The sequence below is a fragment of the Nomascus leucogenys genome, chromosome 13, assembly GCF_006542625.1.
Source record: "Nomascus leucogenys isolate Asia chromosome 13, Asia_NLE_v1, whole genome shotgun sequence".
Classification (NCBI taxonomy): domain Eukaryota; kingdom Metazoa; phylum Chordata; class Mammalia; order Primates; family Hylobatidae; genus Nomascus; species Nomascus leucogenys.
This window is the reverse complement of record NC_044393.1, coordinates 26,902,269-26,914,593: the sequence shown is the minus strand read 5'-3', so window position 1 is coordinate 26,914,593 and position 12,325 is coordinate 26,902,269. Positions and strand designations below refer to the sequence as shown.

Below are 12,325 nucleotides of genomic sequence, written 5' to 3'. Positions count from 1 at the left end.
AAACAAAGTAAGAAGGTCCTAAAGAACTCCTAAAGAAAAGGCCAGAAAGGCAATATAGGATGCTGAAAAAACTCACAGCTGCAGAATGATGAGACGGCAGAATAGGAACATTCATCTGGGATGACATAAAGAAATTCTCATATTTACTTACCCTCGGTTCTTTTCTTTTTTTTTTTTTTTTTTTTGAGACGGAGTCTCGCTCTGTCGCCCAGGCTGGAGTGCAGTGGCGCAATCTCGGCTCACTGCAAGCTCTGCCTCCCGGGTTCACGCCATTCTCCTGCCTCAGCCTCTCCGAGTAGCTGGGACTACAGGCGCCTGCCACCACGCCCGGCTAATTTTTTGTATTTTTAGTAGAGACGGGGTTTCACCGTGTTAGCCAGGATGGTCTCGATCTCCTGACCTCATGATCCGCCCGCCTCGGCCTCCCAAAGTGCTGGGATTACAAGCGTGAGCCACTGTGCCCGGCCTACCCTCGGTTATTTTCTTTGAATTCCTGAGGGAGTAAATGAAGTACTTTGAGAAGCTGTTTATTGTGAGAGAAGTGTTGCAAAATGCTTTTGGTTTGCCGCACATTTTAAGTGTGCTGAAAATGCATCTGAATTTAGAAAGCGCACAGCCTTTAAGCCAATGGTTCACGAATTTCAGTGCGAGAAACATCTGGAGAGTTTGTTTAAAATATGGAAAAAATCTTCCTACCTCCAGTGATTCTGATTCTGTAGTTGTGACATGGGTTTTGTTTGCCCATCATCCCTTTGGGAAACCACCTTTTCAAGATCCTTCATAATCCTATTTGGTTCGTGTAGTTTGGTGGGAGCTGACTCCAAGCCAGGCTAATCAGAGTCCTGCCCAGGACTAAAAAGCTAAAAAGGAAATGACACACCCTTTCCACTGCAGTTCTGAGCTGATGGTAACCATCTTTGCCACCTTTAGTGCAAGTCCATCTGAGAGAGGAATGAAGCCCTGATGAAATAAACTGAGTCTCAGGATTCAATCCTGACGACAGACCCTTGGACTTTGCTGTAATATAAGCCTATACAATTTCTTAAGGTAGTGTGAGCTCAGTTTCTGCTACTTCCAGCTAAGAGTCCTGACTAATATAGTAGGTGTGATGCAGGGTCTTGGAAAATGCTTTTCTTCTTTGAGACAGGGTTTACTCTGATGCTCAGGCTGGAGTGCAGTGGCGTGATCACAGCTCACTGCAGTCTCAATTTCCCGGGCTCTGGTAATTCTCCCACCTCAGCCTCCTGAGTATTTGGAACTATAGGTGTGTGCCACCACAACTGGCAAATTTTGCACTTTCTGTAGAGACAGGGTTTCACCATATTGCTCAGGCTGGTCTTGAACTATTGGGCTCAAGCCATCCACCCGTCTCAACCTCCTAAAGTGCTAGGATTAGAGGTATGAGCCACCACACCTCGCCAGAAGATGCATTTTTTTTTTTTAAACAAGCTTCATGGGGGATTCTGAGGCAGTGCTTCAGACACTTTAACAAACACTGCGCTAGGAGACTGAAGAAGCCTACATCTTTAAGAACAAATATCTTGCTGTAGCATCCTTACAGAATAGAAAGAGAAACAGCCTCTTGTCTTTTCTGGTGGAGTACTGGGACAGAGCACTGCACCAGGGTAGTATGAGGGACACATGTCACATATGTACTCTATGACTTCTTCGTTTGGTCCTGCATTAGTGAACTGAGTTTCTTAAAGTATTTCATGTCCCATAGAGAAACAGTCAGTGGTGAAATGCAGTGTAATTCCTGTGTCAGTAAATGATGTCACCATTAACTTGGCCTCCAAAGCCAAAAACTGAGGAGTGGGGAGTTAGCCTGAATGCCTTCTTCCTCCCTGCCATTCCTTTCTGATTCAATCAAGGTCTGCCTACAGATGATCCTATTTCTTTTTTTCTTTTTCTTTTTTTTTTTTTTTGAAATGGAGTTTTGCTCTGTTGCCCATGCTGGAGTGAAGTGGTGTGATCTTGGCTCACTGTTCAAGCCAATTTTCCTGCCTCCCGGGTTCAAGCAATTCTCCTGCCTCAGCCTGCAGAGTGGCTGGGATTACAGGCACATGCCACCAAGCCCAGCTAATTTTTGTATTTTTAGTTGAGACGGGGTTCGCTGTGTTGGCCAGAATGGTCTTGAACTCCTGACCTCAGGTGATCCACCTGCCTTGGCCTCCCAAAGTCCTAGGATTACAGGCGTGAGCCACTGCGTCTGGCCAATGCTCCTGTTTCTTTACTCCCTCCTCCTCTCCATCTCTGAAGCCACTGCCCTAATCAGGGCATCATCATCTTTTGCCTGAAAAGGTGCAACTGCTTAACTGCCTGTCTTTCTTCCTGTCTGGCAGAACAGCCTCTAATCCATCTCCATCAGAGTCACACTAAAAATCCACCTCTGATGATGTAAGTCCCTTAACTAAAGTTCTTCAGTGGCTTCCCAACTCCTGTAGTAGAAAGTCCACTATCCTAGTTCTTAGTTGGTCCCAATCTATCACTGCTAACTTCTGACCACTTTTTAAAAGCAGCTTTAGTGGCTGGGCGTGGTAGCTCACGGCTGAAATCCCAGCACTTTGGGAGGCCGAAGCGGACGGATCATGAGGTCGGGAGATTGAGACCATCCTGGCCAACATGCTTCAGCTCTAGCCATCACATCACTTTCCAGGTGGCAGGAAGAAGAAAGATGATGAGCCTACTCTCTCCCTTTAAGGTTATTTGTCATAGGTTGCATGTACTACTCCAATTTGCATCCAGAATTTAGACAAATGGTCACACCTATATGCAAAAAGTCTAGGAAATGAGTATTTCAAATACCCAACTAAAGTTTAGGGATTCTATTACTATAGAAAATGAAAAAGTAATTAGTGAATACTGTCTTAAATATACAACTCACTGATTTTTAGTAAATTTACAAAGTTGTGCAACCATGATGACAATCCAATTTTAGAACATTTCCATCCCTGCAAAAAGATCCCTGGTATCTGAGCCCTTCTTACTATCTACTTTCCTCTCCAGCCACTTTGAGCTGCATCTGGCTCTTAGCATTCATCAGCTTGGGGGCAGCACTGCTTTCAGAAATCATTTCCTGAACCTTCATTTAATTAAGTCCCAACCTAGGGGCTTCCACAGAACTCCCTACTTAGCTTTAGAATACTTATGCATCTATGGGGCTACCAGACTGTGCTGCTTAAGGGCGGGGTGCATGTCCTGTCCATTACTTATAGGGCCTAATAGCACCTTGCACATAGTTGATGCTTTAGGCAGCCTCCTAAGAACAACCACCCCAATCTATATGTAAACCCACTAATGTGTGGAGTCCTAATTAGGGAAAGGAAGCCAGGCTGGCGGGAGCAGGGGAAAGCAAAAAGAAAAAGCAGATAAGCTGTAAGTCTGCCTTTCTTCATGGTCCAGGACATGGCCCTTCTGTGCAATTAACTCACCATCTTCCTGTGCCCAACTATCACCAGACACCTGCAAATTAGCTCATTGCAACTTGGCATTATCTATACTCTACAAGGCCCTCTTCAACACACAGCATGAACACTATGCTGTAAAATCTCCAGCAAGCCTTTGTCTCCTGGCAGTCGGCTTCTCTTTTGCAGGCTGTCTGTTGTCTCTCTGGCACCATTATTTTCCTACTTTCTCTAATAAATCTGCCTTCTTCTACCCACAACTGTCGTGGTAAATTATTTTACCCCAGTGCCACCGGCCCAGTCATTGCTCCCCTGTGACATAATGAACTTCAGGTAAATGACAAAAATATAATCAGAATAATATTTCCTGGCCGGGCACGGTGGCTCATGCCTATAATCCCAGCACTTTGGGAAGCCGAGGCAGGTGGATCACGAGGTCAGGGGATCGAGACCACGGTGAAACCCCGTCCCTACTAAAAATACAAAAAATTAGCCAGGTGGTGGCGGGTGCCTGTAGTCCCAGCTACTTGGAAGGCTAAGGCAGGAGAATGGCGTGAACCTGGGAGGCGGAGCTTGCAGTGAGCCGAGTTTGCGCCACTGCACTCCAGCCTGGGCAACAGAGCGAGAATCCGTCTCAAAAAAAATAAAAAATAAAAAATGATAATAATGACATTTCCTGAGTAAGTCAGTTAAATTTCTAAAAGATTCCATAGTTTGCGTATGATCTACAGCAGTTCTCAAAGTCCTCCCAGAGGTAGAACAAATACAAACAATAGAATAACACTAAAAGTATACTTAAAATAATTAAATAGGGCAGCACACGGTGGCTCATGTCTGTCATCCTAGCACTCTGGGAGGCTGAGGCAGGTGGATCACTTGAGCCCAGGAGTTCGAGACCAGCCTGGGTAACACTGAGAAACCACAAAAAATAAAAAGTTTAGCTGGGCCAGGTGGTGTGGGCCTGTAGTCCCAGTTGCTCCAGTGGCTGAGGTGGGAAGATTGCTTGAGCCTGGAAGGTCGAGGCTGCAGTGAACTATGACTGTGTCACTACACTGCAGCCTGGGTGACAGAGAAAGACCCTGTCTTAAAAAACCCCACAAAAAACAAAACTAAATATATTTAATATTGTACTTAGATTTATTTATTTATTTATTTATTTATTTTGAGACAGAGTCTTGCTTTGTCTCCCAGGCTGGAGTGTAGTGGTGCGATCCCGGCTCACTGCAACCTCCGCCTCCCGGGTTCAAGAGATTCTCCTGCCTCAGCCTCCCAAGTAGCTGTGATTACAGGTGCGCGCCACCGTGCCAGGCTAATTTTTGTATTCTTTTAGTAGAGATGGGGTTTCACCATGTTGGCCAGGCTGGTCTGCAACTCCTGACCTTGGGTGATCCACCCACTTCGGCCACTGAAAGATTTATTTTTATATAAGAGTTGAGTACAGATAAGCTGTAGCAAGTACCAAACATTTAAGAACAATTTGTTAGAGAAATATACAAAAGCAAGCTCAAAAAATTTTAAAAAATTTAAAAAGCTTGAGTGTACACCTGTAGTCTCAGCTACTCAGGCAGCTGAGGTGGGAAGATCACTTGGGCCCAGGAGTTCAAGGCTGCAGTGAGCCATGATTGAGATACTGTCTTTAAAAAAAAAAAAAAAAGTAAGACTGTTACTCCAGGCTGTAGTGCAGTGGCTATTCACAAGTCCAATAATCATATACTATGGCCCCAAACTCCTGGGCTCGAGTGATTCTCCTGCCTCAGCCTCCTGAGTAGCTGGGACTACAGGTGCGTGCCACCACACCCAGCTTTAAAAAAAATCTGCATTTTTTTTCTTTGAATGGGTAAAAATCTTCCATTATTTGATTTAGTTCAGTTAAGAGAACATAATAAGCACTACACCAAGATATTATGTGAGAGCCATTCACTTAAAAGAATAGTTTTCAAATAGTTTAAACCAGGGAAATCTCTTCTTAAATAAAATAGCTGCCCAGAATCACAATAGAGAAGGCAGATAAAAAGAGGCACTGCTCTGATTAAAGTGGAGTGGGGGCATGGGACTTTATTCTGAAGCCTTCCTGCCTCATCCATAGGTATCTTTGTGGAACTTTCCAGGGTGCCTCCAAATGTGAAAAACACTAATCGAAAAAACCGTCTTTATACCTACTATGTACCCACAAAAATAAACAAAAAACCCATCCTGTTTGATCCTCTCTCTGATTCCAGTCTTTTTTATGTATGCCTATTGACTTTTTAAATGTATATATTTATTGCCTTATTTTTAGGCAAAATCATTCTCAAGTGAGTTGCAGACATCATGACACTTTACCTCTAAATAACGTTAGTAGCTTATCTCCTAAGAATAAGGACATCCTTCTGCATAACCATAGTATTTCACACCTAAGAAAATCACACTAATTTTTGTTGTTTGTTTGTCTGAGACAGAGTCTCACTCTGTCGCCCAGGCTGCAGTGCAGTGGTGGGATCTCGGCTTACTGCAACCTCCTCCTCCTGGGTTCAAGCGATTCTCCCGCCTCAGCCTCCCAAGTAGCTGAAATTAGAGGCATCTGCCACCATGCCCGGGTAAATTTCGTATTTTTAGTAGAGACGAGGGTTCACCATGTTGGCCAGGCTGGTCTTGAACTCCTGGCCTTAAGTGATCTGCCCACTTCTGCATCCCAAAGTGCTGGGATTACAGGTGTCAGCCACTGTGCCTGGCCAGAAAATTACACCAATTTAATATTCTAGTATAGAGTCCATATTTAAATTTCTCCAAGCTTTCTTATATAGCTTCTGTTTTTGAACCAAGATCCAATCAAGGTCACACAGTGCATTTGGGTATGTTTTTGAATATCTTTTTATCTAGGACAGTTCCCTCACCACTAGTTTTACTTCCATAATGTTAACTTTTTTGAAGAGTCCAGTTCAATTATCTTACAGAATGTTCTTCATTTGGGATTTGTGGGATTCTTTTCTGATGATTATGCATTATGTTCTGATTTATATCACAAGCTTTATGCATACCATGTCTTCTCTACAAAAGAATCATTAGATTTTTGAGGGCAACCATGTTTCACAATACCCAGAGCTGTGTCACATACTCCAATTTAATCCAGAGGCTGTACGGGGTTCTGTTACCTGTTATATGGCACTGGATGACACAGAAGGAAGCTGAGCACTATATCTGTGTACTTGGGTCTGGATATAAATAAACTCACGGTATTTATGATTTGCTGGCGGACTCTAGGCTGGCTGATTACGGATAACTGGGCACAGATAACTCCCATAATTTCTGGCACCTGAAGAGGAAAAAGAAATTACTAAGACTGTAATCCTATAGGACACTGATGGTTATTGAGGATTTTGTGGCCATTTCTGAAAGGTCCTGGGGGCGGGGGGTGACTTTTTTTAAAGACAGGGTCTTGCTCTGTTGCCCAGCCTGGAATGCAGCGGTGCAAACACAGCTCACTGCAGCCTTGAACCCCTGGCCTCAAGTGATCCTCCCACCTCAGCCTCCCAAGTAGCTGGGACTACAGGCACACACCACCACCCAGGTCATTGTTGTATTTTTTTGTAGAGACAAGATCTCTCTATGTTGCCCAGGCTGGTCTTGAATTCCTGGGCTCAAGCGATCCTCCTGCCTTGGCCTCCCAAAGTACTGCAATTACAGGTATGAGCCACTGTGCCTGACCCCTAGGGGGTGACTTTTAAACAAACTGTTTATTATTTTTTAAAGTTTATGATTAAAACTACTTAAAATATATCTGTATGTATGTATACACATATGAAGGATTTGGAAAGATTTATAATCAAAGCTGTCAATACTGTGTTTTTGAGGGATAGAATATTAGATTTTTTTGCTTCTATATTTTTTCTAATTTTTCCTCAATAATTGATGTATTGATTTTATAACAAGACAAACTAATAAAAGTATTGCAAGGAAGCTGGGCTTTTTTCCACTGTGACTCTGAGAATGGCAGTGGAGTCCTTATCTATCTTCTTCCCAGAGATGTCCATCAGGCTCAGGTAAGGGAAACAGGAGCCACTGGGCTTTGGTCCATTTCTCTGCTTGGACCACTCTTCCCACCCACAGACGCATGGGTTCCTGTCTCTGTGGAAATGGCAACTTCTCAGAGAGGCACACCTCAACCACTTAATATAAAATGGCCATCATCAGCACCAGTAGGCTGGGCACGGTGGCTCATGGCAGTAATCCCAGCACTTTGGGAGGCTGCGGCAGGTGGATCATTTGAGGTCAGGAGTTCGAGACCAGCCTTGCCAACATGGTGAAACCCCATCTCTGCTAAAAATACAAAAAATTGGCTGGGCGTCATGGCAGGTGCCTGTAATCCCAGCTACTCGGGAGGCTGAGGTTGCCTGGGTATTGTGAGGAGACAGCAACCTGGGAGGCGGAGGTTGCAGGGAGCCGAGACTGCACCACTGGACTCAAGCCTGAGCAACAGAGCAAAATGCTGTCTCCAAAAATAAATAAATAAAATAATAATATTAATAATAATAATAATAATAATAATAATTCTGGCTAACAAACACAAGGGTAAATTTACTGGGGTTTTGGGGAAAGATTTTCTTCCCTGAATAAAGACATAAAAAGGAAGGCAACATCTTTCTTCTTCTTGGACATAGTCTACTCCGCTCAGAAAGTCCAAAATTGCTCTGACTACCTTATGACCACATGAACAGACAAGGCAGAAGGATGAAGAAACCCCTGGGTCTTTGATAACTTTGAATCACTGAATCGATCTTGGAAAATACTCTATGTCCAGACTTGTTATTATGTGAGAGAATAAATCCTTTGGTTAAACTTCTACCTGTTGGGCTTTTTTTGCTGCTAAAAGCACCCAACTGATACAAACGCCCATCTCACCATGCTCTTACCGTGTTATTGTTTTTGCATCTTTGTTATTTTAATAGGTTAAAAAAAGGGTGCTCATCATTTGTTGTTGTTGTTTTTGTTTTATTTGCTGTTGTTTTTTGAGACAAGATCTCCCTCTGTCGCCCAGACTGGAATGTAAAGGCATGATCATGGCTCCCTGCAGCCTTGTCTTACTGGGCTCAAGCAATCCTCCTGCCTCAGCTTCCCAAGCAGCTGGGAACACAGGTGTGTGCCACCATGCCTGGCTAATTTAAAAAAGTTTTTTTGTAGAGATGGGGTCTCACTATGTTGCCCAGGCTGGTCTTGAACTCCTGGGCCCAAGAAATTTGCCTGCCACAACCTCCCAAAGTGCTGGGATTATAAGTGTGAGCCACCATACCCAGCCGGTTCTCATCATTCTTAAATAATTTTTAATTTGCACCTAAGTACAATATGCACACAATTTAAAATGTCCAGTGGTATTTCAAGCTTCTTTCCTCCCTATTCCCCAGGTCTGTTCTCTAGAGAGAACTACTTTTATCTCTTTTGTCTCTTCCAGCATGTCCTTCTCTGTTTCTAAATAACATAACTATATAGTTATTTCTTGATGTATTAATTTTAGATACACTTAGATAAATTCTCTTAATTTTGATTTCTAAGTCTGCCTCCTTCTAGGGTCACTTATGGCTTTTTATTTACTTTTATTTATTTATTTATTTTGAGGCAGGGTCTCACTCTGTCACCCAAGCTGGAGGGCAGTGGTGTGATCTCAGCTCACTGCAGCCTCCGCCTCCTGTGTTCAAGCAATTCTCCTGCCTCAGCCATCCAAATAGCTGGCAATGCAGGTGTGCATCACCATGCCTGGCTAATTTTTGTATTTTAAGTAAAGACAGGGTTTCGCTATGTTGCCGAGGCTGGTCTCGAACTCTTGAGCTCAAGCTGGCTGCCTGCCTCGGCCTCCCAAAGTGCTGGGATTACAGGCGTGAGCCACTGCGCTTGACCACTTACAGCTTTTTAAAACTTGATACCTTTAACCCATCTGAATGAGTATCTAAATTAAAGTTATTCTCATATGTGTTAGTTATATCTCCCCAGAAAAACTCTACTCTTCTAGAAAATATGGACCACATCTTTTTTTTTTTTTTTTTTTTTTTGAGATGGAGTCTCGCCCTGTCACCCAGGCTGGAGTGCGGTGGTGCGATCTTGGCTCACTGCAACCTCCACCTGCCGGGTTCAAGCAATTCTCTTGCCTCAGCCTCCCGAGTAGCTGGGACTACAGGCACGCACCACCACGCCCAGCTAATTTTTGTATTTTTAGTAGAGACGGGGTTTCACCATGTTGGCCAGGATGGTCTCGATTTCTTGACCTCATGATCCACCTGCTTCAGCCTCCCAAAGCGCTGGGATTACAGGCATGAGCCACGGCGCCCGGTCATGGACCACATCTTAGATTAAAAAAAAATCTCCCTCCCTAGTTACATACACAGTGGTTGTTTGGTGTATGTTTATAGAATGGATATTTGTGACTAAATAGACTAAGGCTTTAACCCTGTGCTCATGAGTAGTCATCCTCAGCTGAATAGGACAAGCAGAGACTTCAGGAGCTGCAGGGATGAAGAAGTTCTACTGGCTTTCTGAACCCAGGAAATGGCCACTGAAAGTTTACCTTCTCAAATTGGGACTCTGCATTTTTCGCCAAAGTTAGCAGTAATTCTCCTGCTGATCGCTGGATGCAGGGATGTTTCAGGTTTTTCAGGGTATCAAATGTAGTCATTATAAACTGGCAGAGCTCATCTGAATCGAGAAAACCTTCAAAGACCTGAAATGATGTAGGAAAATGAACTTGCAAGAAATAGGGAAATATGGTATGATAGAAAGTGCCCTGAACAAGGACTTGAGTCTAAATTAACAATCAGAGAATTGGACAAAGATGTACAAGGCTGTTTTATTTGAGTCTTGTGGTTTTGTTTCGTTTTTGGAGATAGCATCTTACTCTGTCACCCAGGCAGGGGCACAATCACGGCTCACTGTAGCCTCAACCTCTTGGGCTCAAGTGATCCTCCTGCCTCAGCCTTCTGAATAGCTGAGGCTACAGGCACCTGCTACCACACTCTGATAATTTTTAAATTTTTTTGTAAAGACAGGGGTCTCACTATGTTGCCCAGCCTGGCCATGAACTCTTGGCTCAAGAGATCCTCCCACCTCAGCCTCCCAAAGTGTCGGGATTATAGGTGCGAGCCATGCACCCAGCCCAGTCTTGTTTACCATGGTAAAAAGGTGGAAGCAATCCAAATGTCCACTGCTAGCATCTGTGCATGGCCTTTTGCTGCTCTGACACTGAGGCTGGAGTGCAGTGGTGGGATCACAGCTCACTGCAGCCTGGACCTCCCAGGCTGAAGTCATCCTCCCACTTCAGCTTCCTGAGTAGCTAGGACTACAGGCGTGCACCTCCACACCCAGATAATTTTTTTATTTATAGAGATGAGGTCTCATTATGTTGCCCAGGATGGTCTCGAATCCTGGGCTCAAGTGATCCTTCCACCTCAGCCTCCCAAAGTGCTGGAATGACAGGGGTGAGCCACGGCATCCAGCCTGCTGCTGACATTTAGAAAGAAGCTTTATTGACCAGGCACAGTGGCTCATGCCTGTAATCCCAGTTGTTTGGGACCCTAAAGCAGGAGAAACACTTGAGCCCACAACTCGAGACTAGCTGCTTGGCCAACATGGAGAAACCCTGTCTCTAGTAAAAATATAAAAATTAGCCGGGCGTTGTGGTGCATGCCTGTAATCCCAGCTCTTTGGGAGGCTGAGGGAGGAGAATCACTTGAATCTGGGAGGCGAAGGTTGCAGTGAGACGAGATCGTGCCACTGCACTCTAGCCTGGGCGACAGAGCGAGACTCCGTCTCAAAAGACAAAAAAGAAAACAAAACAAAAAGCCTGGCGCGGTGGCTCACGTCTGTAATCCCACCACTTTGGGAGGCCAAGGCAGGCAGATCACCTGAGGTCAGAGTTCAAAATCAGCCTGACCAACATGGAGAAACCCCATCTCTACTAAAAATACAAAATTAGCCGGGTGTGATGGCACATGCCTATAATCCCAGCTACTCAAGAGGCTGAGGCAGGACAATTGCTTGAACCCAGGAGGCGGAGGTTGCAGTGAGCCAAGATTGCGCCATTGCACTCCAGCCTGGGCAACAAGAGCGAAACTCTGTCTCAAAGAAACAGCCCCCGCAAACAAAACAAAACAAAACAAAACAAAACGAAAAGAAAAGAAAAGAAAAAGAAAGAAGCTTTATTATGAGATCTTCAGAAAGAGTCATACTTTTATAGGATAGGACTTAAAAAAAAAAAGGCCCTAATGTTACACAGCTAACAGGTTCCCAGGCATAATTAAAATGCCTTTTCAGGGGACAACATACTAAAAGAATGTGTCATCTGTTTCTCATTGCATTTGGTAGTAGATAAAGTCCTTCACATGATTATAATAGGTGCAATCTACTGGGCACTTACTATGTGACAAGCATTTAGCAAAGCATTTTCCGTACGAGATCTCATTTAACAACGACTGAATTGTAAACAGTGTAAATTGTAATAAAGAAATTGTAAAAACTGTCGCAATTTTTACAGATCTCCATCGCACAGATGAGAAAACTGATGTGCAGAGAGATGAAATTACTTGGTACCTTTCACCCTACATGAGTAAGATCTGTGGGTTTTCTTTATTTTCCCCATCCCCTAGCATGCCTGATACCTGGCAGATATATATTTATTGAATAATGAATAACTACATTAATTTAAAAATGTCTGGCTTGTTGGATCAACCATACTCTCTTGCAGCTCCTTTTTGTGACCAGCATTTACGTTTGCAAGAGACTGGCAATTATTAATAGTAGAAGCAGAGCTGGTATGAAGTGAAATCCAGGGATACTGGCCTCAATGGCAGGTTGACCTTAACCCCCAAACTAAGAAGGCAAGGTGTATATGGGCCAGGAACATGATGCCTTGTCTCCAAACTATGGAACGTTTAGAGACCACATTCTCTGGGCAATTGTGT

At 43.9% G+C, this 12,325-nt stretch overlaps 1 protein-coding gene across 1 annotated transcript in view; it reads right to left on the bottom strand.

The window, feature by feature from the left end:
- Positions 1 to 12,325, bottom strand: part of MROH8 (maestro heat like repeat family member 8) — a 77,328-nt gene that overhangs the window by 27,917 nt on the left and 37,086 nt on the right. The window contains exons 11-12 of the mRNA XM_030826730.1: positions 9,937 to 10,089; positions 6,536 to 6,696 (exon numbers count right to left, since the gene is read on the bottom strand). Coding sequence (XP_030682590.1) covers positions 6,536 to 6,696; positions 9,937 to 10,089 — 314 coding nt within the window. The remainder of the gene's footprint in view (positions 1 to 6,535; positions 6,697 to 9,936; positions 10,090 to 12,325) is intronic.